Consider the following 15433-nt stretch of genomic DNA (forward strand, 5'->3'; position numbering starts at 1 on the left):
ACTTCTACCCATCTGTGAACTCCTACTTTAGTACAAGAAAAGTTGTTTTTAATTACAGTAATTAATTATAATCTGTATTGGTAAATGTATTAACCTTTAGAGCTGAAAGACTACACAAGAAAGGAAGACCAGACGGCTAAACTAGCAAGTGCCTTTTACAACTGACTCCTGTGACATTGACAGTAAATAAGATTTATTTATTAGTTACCTAAGCAGTCTGGCATCAAACACTGTCTCCACATCTTGTAGAACTGAAGGTAGATATTTCAGAGCAGCAACCTGAAAACACAATAAATCAACACAATGATATTAGCAATTTTATGTTCTCCTGCTGGTCTCTTTTATACCATATTGACATGAAGTAGTGCCAGAAATTCGATAACAAAGAACACTATTATGTATGTATGAATCAGCAACTTACGTATATACCGTAAATGTTTGATAACCTCCTCTTGATGACTCCTTCATACAAATAACTAGTTCAGCTTTATATTGTTTAGACCTCAAGAATTGTCATTTCCTCATAACAACACTCATTTTTGAAACCTGAAATGGTTCTTAATGGCATGTTTTTTGATTTCAGACAAAAAAAAACTGGAAATGAAATATGAAACAATTGAAAAAAATAAAAAATAAATAAAGGTCTTTAAAAAAAATATTGTATACTAATGTGATACTTTTATGTAGTGTATGTTTATAAATGAGCATTACAAATGTTGCTTACCCACTACTTGGCAGTTGTTTTGGCATAGAAATGAGAAATGTATGCCACGAAGGGTCAGAATGCTCAAATCATGGCTCATTGTTTGAAAATAAGTGTTCAAAAAAGACTGTGAGCGGCTTCACATGGGTTTATTTGAGCTCGTGTTATCTGCACAATACGCAGAGAATAGAACCCACTGATTTCAATGGGTTTTGTTCTCGTTTCCCGACTTGTTCTAACTTTCGGCTTATTTGCACACTAAAAGTTCCCATAAAAATTATGGTGAGTGCGCCAGTGCGCAATATGCAATGCGATGAACAATGCACTGCGCAATTCTGTGAATACAAGAACATCTGGAATTCATTACGCTACATAGCCATTTAAATCGGAGCACGTTTGTCTGCCATTTGCAAATGAATATGCCAAAAGTGCGCAAAAAGTAAAATACACCTGTACGCAAAAAAAAGCCTTGTACATAGCACAAATACGGTGCGCTGAGGCGTGCGCAAAAATGCATACACCCATTTGAAGGTGGTCTAAGGGTTCATTTACACCAAACGATTAATTATTTGAATGTCAGAGTTCGCTCACTTGCTCTCATGCAGCCTGTTTATACAGGGCGATACATCGTTGGCTCGTTCAAACAAGAAATCGTTCAGTCGTTGACATTCACTGTATAAGTGACTGAGAATGACTGAACGATCAGTATGTAAACTGAACGATTAGTGAATGAGCCAACGATGACGAAAGCAAAGGATTTATCTTTCGCCGTCCATCGTTGGCTTAGTTTGCACTGCACGATTATCGCTCATTTTTGCTCGCATGAACAATTTTTAGGAATGATATCGTTCCATGTAAAAGGGCTTTAAGGCTGCCTTCTTACAGGACGGAATCACTACTGTCTCTTACATTATCAGCTTCATTGTATTTGACTATTCATTATATTGAATAGCTTGGTATAAAGTATTAGTTACTATGATCTATATCATCACACCAGTCAAGCAGACATTTCTGGTGTGCTCAATTTTGGTTGGAAAAATCCTTTCATTGTTCAGACAGTAATAATATGTTTTCTTGTGCAATATTTCACTTTGTTGGTAGAGGTTGCAGGCATTTTTCTTAGAACATTTTTGCAGTTATCACCTCCTTCATTAAGGTCACACAGTGATTATGAAAAAAAAAAAGTTACTAGAAAATGGTTAAATAAAAGAACGGATTGCGTCAAACCATTCAAGCGGACTGTTGTGGATCAGAAATTGCTTTCAATTCTTTGCAAGCTAGATTTTTAGTCACACAAGTCACACAAAAGTGAATGCTTTTCAAAACCGCTGTAATTCACAGAACAAAAAAACTAACAATAAGGCTGGAGAGAATAGCTCGCACTGCAATACTTGAGCTTCAGGCTTTGGCAAACCGGTTCTGGACACTATGTTGTATATAATCGGAAGAATATATGAAACTGTTGTAAAATGTTATAATATATTCATATCTGTGAAGATCCCTGACACCCTCTACTATGCCTCATCGAGAAGCTTGACAATGGGGCAGCACTGTCGAGAGCCACTTTGGAGTCAACATTAGAACTAGACTTGTGGACTGGTAGAGTTAGAAAGGACCTCCAGGGTCATCTGGTCCAACCCTCTGCTCAATCCAGGATTCACTAAATCATCCCAGACAGATATTTGCCCAGCCTTTGTTTGAAGACTTCCATTGAAGGAGAACTCACCACCTCCCGCGGTGCAAGTAAGAGTAGGTTTTGTACATTTCTTTGGCAGAACTACTAAAATCGTACCACGTAATGTCAATATGGTAACTGATTAGCACTGTTTGAGACACCAAGACGTTTGTATATGAAATCCAACTACCAGTGACCATGTACACTCTACTCTGTCTATAAGGCGGTCACTCATACAGGAAGTCATTAGAGATGAGCGAGCACCAAAATGTTCGAGTGCTCGTTACTCGAGTCGAACTTTCAGTGATGCTCGAGAGTTCGTTTCGAGTAACGAACCCCATTGAAGTCAATGGGCGACTCGAGCATTTTTGTATATGACTGGTGCTCCGCTAAGGTTTTCATTTGTGAAAATCTTAGCAAATCACCAAAGTCATGTAAAAAACACAGAAATGGATAGAGCAGGCGAGGAGCAACATGCAGGGCTGCATTTCGGGCTCCGAGGTCTCACTATTAAGCCACAATAGTGACAAGAGTGAGACCCCCCCCGCACTGTCAGCATAACGATCATTCTCCTCTGCCACAGCTGTTACAGCAGAACGATGTTAGCCCATTGAATTCAATGGAGCCGGCAATACAGCCGGCTCTATTGAAAGGAATGGGCTGCCGGCGAGCGAGGGATGAATTTTCGGGAAGGGCTTAAAAATATAAGCCCTTACCTGAAAATCATTCTAAAATGTGTAAAAAGTACAAGGTGAGTATATATTTTTTTTTACTTTTTACACATTTTAGGATGATTTTCAGGTAAGGGCTTATATTTTTAAGCCCTTCCCGAAAATTCATTCCGCACTCGCCGGCAGCCCATTGCTTTCAATGGAGCCGGCTGTATTGCCGGCTCGATTGAATTCAATGGGCTAACATCGTTCTGCCGGGACAAGTTGAGTATATTTTTTTTTTACTTTTTACACATTTGTGGATGAATTTCAGGTAAGGACTTATATTTTTAAGCCCTACCTGAAAATTCATCCCGCGCTCGCCGGCAGCCCATTGCTTTCAATGGACCCGGCTGTATTGCTGGCTCCATTGAATTCAATGGTCAGTGCTCGTTTAATCAGGACGAGCACCGCGTGGTGCTCGTCTCGAGTATCGAGCATCTCGAGCACCCTAATACTCGAACGAGCATCAAGCTCGGACGAGTATGTTCGCTTATCTCTAGAAGTCATTAATAGACTAGAAGGAGGCTTCAGAACATGCACTTGGACGATAAGATGGCCAACTGCACACCAAGAGGATGCAAAATAATCTATTGACAGGCTACAGAAAAATAGTTTTGTATGCAGGACAATGTAAGATCTTTATAGGAATTGCTCCCTTAGCTTCTGAAGCAAACCTATATCATCACACAGGGTACCCTGGCTTATGTAGGGGATGCCGAATATAGAAAGTAGTACATTTCTTTGGCAGTCCAGTTACCTTTTAGAAATTATTCCCTGAGCTAAAATAAAGGAAATAACTACCATAGGAATGTTTTAACACTATAAGCAATTCTTATTTATAGTAAGTAAACCTTTAAAGGGTTCTCTGGTACTTTCTTTGTGAATGACCTATCCGTAGGATAGCTCATCAAAAGTTAATTGGTGGGGGTGGGTCCACCATTCAGGATCCCATTGAATTCAGTGGGTAGCTGTGCATGTAATACCAAACCAGGCTGCTGCAATGTTGACAGCGCTATCAGTTCCAGCACTATTCACACCGACAGCGGGCCCGCCAGCTGATTGGCAGGGGTCCTGAGTGGAGAACCTCCGAAGATCAACTCGATCAGTTGTTTCTAAGGATAGATCATTTATTTATTAACAGTCCCGGAGAGGCCTTTTTGAGATACCCTTCAATATATTCTGCAAAGGAGTTCCAATCATTTCTTGTTTCAGTTAAATGCAGATGTCTCTAAACCAAACCGCTATAAAATGTATGCATTTAATCCTAAACACAGACTTCTACAAAAAAAACAGATGCCAAAAATGCATGCGTCTGTCTGCTTTCCAGTCTTGACAGTTTTACTTTGCTGGACAGGAGAGTGCAGATCTTTGAGTTATTCTACTTAGCAATAAACTGGATTATCTTAACCAAAACTCAATGACAAATTATAGGATGATCCGTTAAACGGATGGCACACAATAGTATCTATTTTTTTACATTTGTTTAAGAGTGTTTTCATACAGGCTGAATTATTCCACATGAACATTGGGAAATTTGACGTTGCCGAATTCTGCACCAAAATTTGCATTTCTTAATACGGATTTTGATGTGGAATTGCCAGAAAAATTCATTCCACATCAAAATCCACACATTAGAAGTAGAGATTTTGGTGCAGAATATTCTGGAAGAACGTAAATTTTATACACCATTTTGTCCCCACTCCCACCTCTTCCCTATACTTTGGACCCAAAGATGGCACTGGTTGGTTTAATGGAAGAGGGAATATGGCCATTCCATACCCAAATTTTTCACAGAGAAGTATTGTTTTTTGACCAGGAAGGCAGTAGCTATGAAGTGGATGGCTGTGGAGTCACCCTCTGTCAGGGGCTGAAGGAAGCTGGTGGATGTAGTAATCCCATAGAAAAAGATAATATATAAACACAGAGAATGTCCTGGCAAATTTTCGAAAATATGGGAATGATGGCTTAATTCGCACCACACATTGTAGCTGGATTAGCTGCAGTAGACTCATTGGGTACTATGCATGTAAGTGATAAAACACTCATGGAGGTCAATGAGTTTATTGTTTATTGAAAATATATAGCAACAAATTCAGAGTAATTTCTGTTTATAAGAAGAAGCAGGAAAAAAATGTGTGGAGAACTGTGGTACTTTCTTTATAATATTGCCATATTTCGTATTGCTCTTCTGTGTACAAAGACAAATTGAATGCTGCAAAATCCATGTACAATTATGTATCTTGCACTAACGCTGCAACATCTTTGAATAAAATGAAGTTAAAAAAAGAACGTAAATTCTGTAAAGCAGTCTTAACAAATATATATGAATAAATTAACCCTTTCCAATCCAATTTGCATCCTGGTTTTCCAAGGTCCTTACTCTTTTTCTGCCGTTATACAACGGTGCTATATGCTGCCTAAAGCCAGTACTGCATGAGGTGACACATTGGATAGACTCCGACAGCAGAGAGACTGGCAATATACAGTAAGAGAACCCCGACAGATGTCTTCCAACATCGGAGATGTACAGCCTTAAATAATAATGTCTTCAGAGGTCAGACAATGGATTGGAAAGGGTTAAAGGCAAATATATAAAAACAACTGCCCTCCCACTGAACAACCTATCAGCACACGTGCAAAAAAGTGGATGCACTTTGGCTGGTCAGTCTTTCCCAGAGTATGTACAGAAAATGTACATGTGGAAGAATAATAGCTCCTCTCTGTTCAACTCACAGAATCTCCTCTAACACTCTCCTCAGCACTTTGGCACTAACTTTACATCCACCAATGCCCACCCACCATCCAATCTCCTTCTTTTCCATATTTGGCTTATTCTAGGAAATAAATTAAAAAAAAAAAAAAGATGGGACAATCCGTTTTTTTTTTTATAAAAAATGTATGCTAACTGATCCAAATAGAGAAAATGGATCAATTTTTGTGACAAATGCATCATAAATATTGGCAAATATTAGCATACTTTTTTGGTCTGATCCAGTAAAATCAAAAACTTGTTTCCTGCTAGACACATACAAAACACGGGGTGAAAAGAGCCTTTTTCACCACAGTAAGCCATGTACATATTTCTATTCTTTGATTCCATTATGGAACAAATGAATGAAAATAAAATGTCTGATGGTGCCTGACAGAACTCATTGACTATAATGGGTTCCATCATTGTATTAGAAAGAATAGCACACACTATGCTATTTTTGTCCAGCATTTATGATAGAACCCCTGGACAGAATAGGCAGATGGAAATGTGAACACAGCCTTATAGTCATAAATTAGTTTGTGTCGGGGAACATAACATCTGAAGGTGTCCTCATAGTCTGTCCTCTTTATCCATCAGAAAAATGCTCAAACTGGTATGTAGCGGGAAGATGGAACAATGCCTCTACAGTGCCACCTATTGAAAGGCAGCATTCCTGCAAGTTAATGTCAGACATTCAACAGGCCTTGTAACAATAACTGGGAATACAAGCCAAAGCCAGAATCTTCTCCAGAAGGAAAAGATGAACATGCACATACAGACTATTTCAGGGTGATTGCCCCTCATCAGTATGCAGTAGGTTGCTGGCCAGCTAGTGGGTGGCCTATAGATGTTGGACAGGAAGGGTATTGTTTCTTCTTAAGAAGATGTGAGGAGACTTATAAAGTTATCCATGCTCTTATGGGAAATATGCAAATACTAAAATGGAACAATGGCTCACAGCACCACCTATTGGAAGGCAGCATCCTGCAAGTCAATGTCAGACCTTTTAACAACTCTTGTAACAATGACTGGGAATATAGGCTAAAGCTGGAATCTTCTCCAGAAGGAAAAGATGAACATGTACAGAGTAATTGGGGGTGATTGCCCCTCATCAGTATGCAGTTGGTTGCTGGCCTGGCTAGTGGGATGTCTATAGATGTGGGTCAGGAAATGTATTGTTTCTCCTTAGGGAGAGCACCTAGATGTTGTGAGGCCATTAATGCTCCTCTGGGAAATATTCAAATGAATGGAACAATGCCTCTACAGCACCACGTATTGGAAAGCAGCATTCCTGCAAGTCAATGTCAGACCCTAAGGAGTAATGATACCCTCCCTCAGAGCTGATAGTCACACGAGTAATCACTGAGTCAACACAGGACCTAACAAAGCAAGTAAGTGAGAATTTCTCCCTTGTTGGAGTCGCTTCATTTTTAGCTCACCTGAAAACCAAGTGACTGTTGGCCCATTTAAAAAGGCAGTCATTTATCTGCGAATGACTGCCTGTTCCTCTGAATAGAGGCCAGTTCCCCAAAGAGCTCACCAGCATGCTTCATCTGTGAGCAATTATTGTTCTTGTGTGAAAGCATAGGAGCAATAATCATTGGAGTTGCTGTTGAACACTTCAGTGCCCAACAGTCATCCCATGTAATATTGCCTAACATCCCAGACAGGATTACAAAGAAAGGTAACACCTATATGTAGACAACACAGGATCCACCATTGATAATTGGTGATAAACTATGACTGTCTACACCTCCTTCCGATGCAGTGACTTCTGCACAGGTCACAGAGCATGTCTAGTACAGTATCCTCAATACTCCTGTCTACTGTGTAAATAGCCCATGAAGCTGCTGTTATGCATATCTGAGGTGAACGGACGGGTGCCACCTCACAAGCAGTGCTTGCTGTGGTGGCCCGTCCGTCCTGGCTGAACTCCCGAGTTCTGCGTATGCGCAGTGGAGAGGCGGCCCGTCCTGACTCCTGTCAAAGGGCACCTGTCTTCTGCGCATGCGCGCAATCCCGGAGGGGGGGGGGGCCCGTCCAGGCTTGTTGGAGGAAGAAGAGAGCCTGCTGGGAGATGACCCCCGAGAGATTATATATGGTATGTTGAATCTATTTAGCAGTATGGTATAGCAGTACTATCTGTTGGCACAGTATGGTGAACCATTTTTTATACAGTGTGCTAGAACTAGTGCTAACTATATATTGGAACTATTTAAGCTTCAAGTGGTGTATACTTACTATATGTATCAATTTTCCTGTGCATTTCCAAATACTTGAATCCAATTACTTAGCAACATCCATCATATGCCCCTGTCTGTCATATAAAAGCATACAGTAACATAAAATGCATGGAGACTTAGGGGTCCATGAACAGATTTTGCATCGGCCCTAGGAACACCTCTTCTTGGACATTAAGAAAACTCATTATAAGCTGCAACTATTATTTCTTTACTATGTCTAGGTAATCAAATGAGAAAATTATAATTATGGCAAATGACAGTTATTTTCTAATTGCCCTGTTTCCTGACAACGGATGACAAGATGCCATGAGTGTAAAACTGAGTTATTCCTTTATTTGTACCACTAAAATCACTATGAGAATAGTCCGAAAAATTGCAAAACTGTTGCAAACTGATGCCAACCAATTGCATTCTGTGCACCAGTTGTCCAATAAATTGTTCATTAACCTTCATTAAAATGGAAAAATAGCTCCTGAAGGAACAGATGGAAAGTGATGAACTTTGGCATCGGTTTTATTTACATTCTTTTGAAACAAAATTTCCGAGAAAATCATGTGAACAAACACATTAGCATGCACAAACTCACTAAACTTTTATACAGTAGGTGATAGATGGCTTTACTATGCATTCGCTCGATTTTACTAAAATGTGCTTCTAACTTTTAGTCCAACTCCTATTCCAGATTTTTAACATTCAGAGTTACTGATCCATTTATTGCAGTGCTTTATCCCGGAATAGTTTGCTGGAGCATTAAATAAGGTAGATATATTTTAATTGTACATTTTTGGGGGAAGTTATTAAAAAAATTAAATAATAAAACATTCAGAGTTTCCTGAAAATAACCAATACATTGAGAAAATTATCTATGAAAATTACTATTTTGAATTTTTACAGATAAACTACTATTTTGCTTACAGATGCCTTTAAGGCTTTAAATATCAATTTTTAAATACTTTCTTAAAAACATTTATATTTAATATTTCATCAATTTTTCATAAAATGCAGCAAATGCTGACTTATTTAATTTCTTTTTACTGCACCCAGGATAGGTTATTATCCATATAACAATGTTTTATCGCATCATTAAATTTATAGAAGTCCCTGTGGAATCCCTCATACCTTGTGAATATGCATCATGGTTTCAGAAAGTGTAAGATCTAGTCATTTACAATACAATGCAGAATGTACAAACTTTACAGGTCTTTAACAGTTACTATTCTGCTGACCACAGCAAACTCAGACTGTCCATGTATTACATTGCCGGCGATTCTGTATTGATAATAATGCTTTATGGGATATGTGGAGAGATGAGTGTTCTCTGAAAATCAATGTTGTAGTATGGCTATCAGTTGTAGCCATCCTCCCACTAACGATCATGTTGGCGTGCTTTAGCCCCTAGAGAATCTGCCTACATTAGACCTTAGAAGGAACCTGATACCTATGAACAGCACCATAAACTAAGTTATGGAGAGTTGGCGAAATGTCAATTTGTACTCACCCGTTGCCTCACTCCTGCGCTGTCTGTTGGTGAAGTCCATGCATGGTCCAAAAATCTGACCGCTGTGTGAGTGCTCTTCTATAGAATTCTATGTGAGAAAGCACTAACAGTGGTCTGCAAAGAGTCCAATTTTCAGAGCGTGGGTGGACTTCATCAACAGATAGAGAGGGAGCAGAGCAGCAGCTGAGTATTAAAAAAAGACATTCCCCAGATCCCCATCACCTCCCTGAACAGCATCATAGCTTAGTTTATGTGGCTATTGTGTGGAGAGAGCTTAACTTTAAAGTCAGACATAATTTTATTTTTACCCACTGATGTAGGGCTTGTTTTCAATTGCACAATTTTGGGGCACGCATAAATTATTGATTAGCTTTTGCTTTTTTATTTTTTGAGTGGTGGATGCTGACCCCCCCCCCCCCCCCACAAACATACTATTCTGTTTAGCATTTTTTAAAATTCCTCTTTTCTGCAATGCTCTAAAAATATCAGCTTAATTTCATATTATGGGTCATTACAAATATGTCAATACTAGAGATGAGCGAGCACCAAAATGCTCGGGTGCTCGTTACTCGGGACGAACTTTTCGCGATGCTCGAGGGTTCGTTTCGAATAACGAACCCCATTGAAGTCAATGGGCGACCCGAGCATTTTTGTATTTCGCCGATGCTCGCTAAGGTTTCCTTGTGTGAAAATCTGGGCAATTCAAGAAAGTGATGGGAACGACACAGCAACGGATAGGGCAGGCGAGGGGCTACATGTTGGGCTGCATCTCAAGTTCACAGGTCCCACTATTAAGCCACAATAGCGGCAAGAGTGGGCCCCCCCCCCCTCCCAAAAACTTTTACTTCTGAAAAGCCCTCATTAGCATGGCATACCTTAGCTAAGCACCACACTACCTCCAACAAAGCACAATCACTGCCTGCATGACACTCCACTGCCACTTCTCCTGGGTTACATGCTGCCCAACCGCCCCCCCCTCCCCCCCACAGCGCACACCAAAGTGTCCCTGCGCAGCCTTCAGCTGCCCTAATGCCACACCACCCTCATGTCTATTTAGAAGTGCGTCTGCCATGAGGAGGAACCGCAGGCACACACTGCAGAGGTTGGCACGGCTAGGCAGCGACCCTCTTTAAAAGGGGCGGGGAAATAGAATCCTGTGCCACCGCCATCAGGAGCTGCACACGTGGGCATAGCAATGGGGAACCTATGTGCCACACACTATTCATTCTGTCAAGGTGTCTCTGCATGCCCCAGTCAGACCGGGCTTTTTAATTCATAGACACAGGCAGGTACAACTCCCTATTGTGAAGTCCCTGTCGACCGACAGCATGGGTGGCTCCCTGGAACCCACCGGCGATACACAAAAATATCCCATTGCATTGCCCAACACAGCTGAGGTAGTAATGTCGTGCTTAATGCAGGTGGGCTTCGGCCCACACTGCATGCCCCAGTCAGACTGGGGTTCTTTACAAGTGGAAACAGATGCATTTATAATTCCCTGTGGACCCACAGCATGGGTGGGTGCCAGGAAGCCACCGGCGGTACATAGAAATATCCCATTGCAGTGCCCAACACAGCTGAGGTAGTAATGTCGTGCTTAATGCAGGTGGGCTTCGGCCCACACTGCATGCCCCAGTCTGACTGGGGTTCTTTACAAGTGGACAGATGTAGGTTAAACTCCGTGTGCACCTACAGCATGGGTGGCTCCCTGGAACCCACCGGCGATACACTAAAATATCCCATTGCATTGCCCAACACAGCTGAGGTAGTAATGTCGTGCTTAATGCAGGTGGGCTTCGGCCCACACTGCATGCCCCAGTCAGACTGGGGTTCTTTACAAGTGGAAACAGATGCATTTATAATTCCCTGTGGACCCACAGCATGGGTGGGTGCCAGGAAGCCACCGGCGGTAGATAAATATATCCCATTGCATTGCCCATCACAGCTGAGGTAATGTCATGTTTAATGCAAGTGGGCTTCGGCCCACACTGCATGCCCCAGTCAGACTGGGGCTCTTTAGAAGTGGACACATGTAGTTACAACTCCGTGTGGACCCACGGCATGGGTGGCTCCCTGGAACCCACCGGCGGTACATAAATATATCCCATTGCAGTGCCCAACACAGCTGATGTAACGTCAGCTGTAATGCAGGTTTGCAAAAAATTTATTGGATTACATTGTAGGCGAGGGCCCACAAAAATTGGTGTACCAACAGTACTAATGTACCTCAGAAAAATTGCCCATGCCCAACCAAGAGGGCAGGTGAAACCTATTAATCGCTTTGGTTAATGTGGCTTAAGTGGTAACTAGGCCTGGAGGCAGCCCAGTTTAACGAAAAATTGGTTCAAGTTAAACTTTCAACGCTTTTAAGAGCATTGAAACGTATAAAAATTGTTTAGAAAAATTATATGAGTGAGCCTTGTGGCCCTAAGAAAAATTGCCCGTTCGGCGTGATTACGTGAGGTTTCAGGAGGAGGAGCAGGAGGAGGAGGAGGAATATTATACACAGATTGATGAAGCAGAAATGTCCCCGTTTTGGATGGTGAGAGAGAACGATGCTTTCATCCGCGGGTGCAGCCTACGTATTGCTTAGGTATCGCTGCTGTCCGCTGGTGCAGAAGAGAAGTCTGGGGAAATCCAGGCTTTGTTCATCTTGATGAGTTTAAGCCTGTCGGCACTGTCAGTTGACAGGTGGGTACGCTTATCCGTGATGATTCCCCCAGCCACACTAAACACACTCTCTGACAAGACGCTAGCCGCAGGACAAGCAAGCACCTCCAGGGCATACAGCGCGAGTTCAGGCCACGTGTCCAGCTTCGACACCCAGTAGTTGTAGGGGGCAGAGGCGTCACGGAGGACGGTCGTGCGATCGGCTACGTACTCCCTCACCATCCTTTTACAGTGCTCCCGCCGACTCAGCCGTGACTGGGGAGCGGTGACACAGTCTTGCTGGGGAGCCATAAAGCTGGCAAAGGCCTTGGAGAATGTTCCCCTGCCTGCGCTGTACATGCTGCCTGATCTCTGCGCCTCCCCTGCTACCTGGCCCTCGGAACTGCGCCTTCTGCCACTAGCGCTGTCGGATGGGAAGTTTACCATCAGTTTGTCCACCAGCGCCCTGTGGTATAGCATCATTCTCGAACCCCTTTCCTCTTCGGGAATGAGAGTGCAAAGGCTCTCCTTATACCGTGGGTCGAGCAGTGTGTACACCCAGTAATCCGTAGTGGCCAGAATGCGTGTAACGCGAGGGTCACGAGAAAGGCATCCTAACATGAAGTCAGCCATGTGTGCCAGGGTACCTGTATGCAACACATGGCTGTCCTCACTAGGAAGATCACTTTCAGGATCCTCCTCCTCCTCCTCCTCAGGCCATACACGCTGAAATGATGACAGGCAAGCAGCATGGGTACCGTCAGCAGTGGGCCAAGCTGTCTCTTCCCCCTCCTCCTCATCCTCCTCATGCTCCTCCTCCTCCTCCTGAACGCGCTGAGATATAGACAGGAGGGTGCTCTGACTATCCAGCGACATACTGTCTTCCCCCGGCTCTGTTTCCGAGCGCAAAGCGTCTGCCTTTATGCTTTGCAGGGAACTTCTCAAGATGCATAGCAGAGGAATGGTGATGCTAATGATTGCAGCATCGCCGCTCACCACCTGGGTAGACTCCTCAAATTTTCCAAGGACCTGGCAGATGGCTGCCAACCAGGGCCACTCTTCTGTAAATAATTGAGGAGGCTGACTCCCACTGCGCCGCGCAAGTTGGAGTTGGTATTCCACTATAGCTCTACGCTGCTCATAGAGTCTGGCCAACATGTGGAGCGTAGAGTTCCACTGTGTGGGCATGTCGCACAGCAGTCGGTGCACTGGCAGATTAAACCGATGTTGCAGTGTCCGCAGGGTGGCAGCGTGCGTGTGGGATTTGCGGAAATGTGCGCAGAGCTGGCGCACCTTTCCGAGCAGGTATGACAAGTGGGGGTAGCTTTTCAGAAAGCGCTGAACCACCAAATTAAACACATGGGCCAGGCATGGCACGTGCGTGAGGCTGCCGAGCTGCAGAGCCGCCACCAGCTTACGGCCGTTGTCACACAGGACCATGCCCGGTTGGAGGCTCAGCGGCGCAAGCCAGCGGTCGGTCTGCTCTGTCAGACCCTGCAGCAGTTCGTGGGCCGTGTGCCTCTTCTCTCCTAAGCTGAGTAGTTTCAGCACGGCCTGCTGACGCTTGCCCACCGCTGTGCTGCCACGCCACGTTACACCGACTGCTGGCGACGTGCTGCTGACACATCTTGATTGCGAGACAGAGGTTGCGTTGGAGGAGGAGGAGGAGGAAGGTGCTTTAGTGGAGGAAGCATACACCTCCGCAGATACCACCACCGAGCTGGGGCCCGCAATTCTGGGGGTGGGTAGGACGTGAGCGGTCCCAGGCTCTGACTCTGTCCCAGCCTCCACTAAATTCACCCAATGTGCTGTCAGGGAGATATAGTGGCCCTGCCCGCCTGTGCTTGTCCACGTGTCTGTTGTTAAGTGGACCTTGGCATTAACCGCGTTGGTGAGGGCGCGTACAATGTTGCGGGAGACGTGGTCGTGCAGGCCTGGGACGGCACATCGGGAAAAGTAGTGGCGACTGGGAACCAAGTAGCGCGGGGCCGCCGCCGCCATCATGCTTTTGAAAGCCTCCGTTTCCACAAGCCTATACGGCAGCATCTCTAGGCTGATCAATTTTGCAATGTGCACGTTTAACGCTTGAGCGTGCGGGTGCGTGGCGTCGTACTTGCGCTTGCGGTCAAACTGTGGCGCTAGCGACGTCTGGACGCTACGCTGAGAGACATTGCTGGATGGGGCCGAGGACAGCGGAGGTGAGGGTGTGGGTGCAGGCCAGGAGACGGTAGTGCCTGTGTCCTCAGAGGGGGGTTGGATCTCAGTGGCAGGTTGGGGCACAGGGGGAGAGGCAGTGGTGCAAACTGGAGGCGGTGAACGGGCATCGTCCCACCTTGTGGGGTGCTTGGCCATCATATGCCTGCGCATGCTGTTGGTGGTGCCTCCCCAGCTGATCTTGGCGCGACAAAGGTTGCACACCACTGTTCGTCGGTCGTCAAGCGTCTCTGTGAAAAACTGCCACACCTTAGAGCACCTTGGCCTCTGCAGGGTGGCATGGCGCGAGGGGGCGCTTTGGGAAACAGTTGGTGGATTATTCGGTCTGGCCCTGCCTCTACCCCTGGCCACCACACTGGCTCGGCCAGTGCCCACACCCTGACTTGGGCCTCCGCGTCCTCGCCCGCGTCCACGTCCTATAGGCCTACCCCTACCCCTCAGCATGGTGTATTACCAGTGATTTGATTTCCCAGGCAGGAAAGAAAGTGGCGCAAGCCTGCAGCCAAAATACAATTTTTTCCCTTGTTTTTCAAAGGACAAGCCACACTGCGTGTATTCAATGAATACTACTAAGTTTAATAACTGTGTTGCGGCCCTGCAAAAGTGTCACAGAACTTTACTGTTGCAGAGTTATTAACTGTGGCAGAGCAGGTATTTCCCAGGCAGGAAAGAAATTGGCGCAAGGCTGCACTCAACCGTAGCTGGTTGCGTCTGATTTTTTTACGTTCTCCACGCAGCACAAACGTACCCAGAGCCCTGACGGCTGTCAGAGGGAGGGCAAATATACTTTTTTCCCTTTTGTTTAAAAGGAAAGGCCCACTGCCTCTAGTGAATGAATAATAAGTTTAATAACTGTGTTGCAGCCCTGCAAAAGTGTCACAGAATTTTACTGTTGCAGAGTTACTAACTGTGGCAGAGCAGGTATTTCCCAGGCAGGAAAGAAATTGGCGCAAGGCTGCACTCAACCGTAGCTGGTTGCGTCTGAT

At 44.3% G+C, this 15433-nt stretch overlaps 1 protein-coding gene across 2 annotated transcripts in view; it reads right to left on the minus strand.

The window, feature by feature from the left end:
* Positions 1-15433, minus strand: part of DOCK2 (dedicator of cytokinesis 2) — a 677690-nt gene that overhangs the window by 398058 nt on the left and 264199 nt on the right. For both annotated transcript variants that reach the window (XM_066591098.1, XM_066591097.1), the window contains exon 24: positions 209-279. In XM_066591098.1, coding sequence (XP_066447195.1) covers positions 209-279 — 71 coding nt within the window. The remainder of the gene's footprint in view (positions 1-208; positions 280-15433) is intronic.

The sequence above is a fragment of the Eleutherodactylus coqui genome, chromosome 2 (genome assembly GCF_035609145.1).
Source record: "Eleutherodactylus coqui strain aEleCoq1 chromosome 2, aEleCoq1.hap1, whole genome shotgun sequence".
Taxonomy (NCBI): domain Eukaryota; kingdom Metazoa; phylum Chordata; class Amphibia; order Anura; family Eleutherodactylidae; genus Eleutherodactylus; species Eleutherodactylus coqui.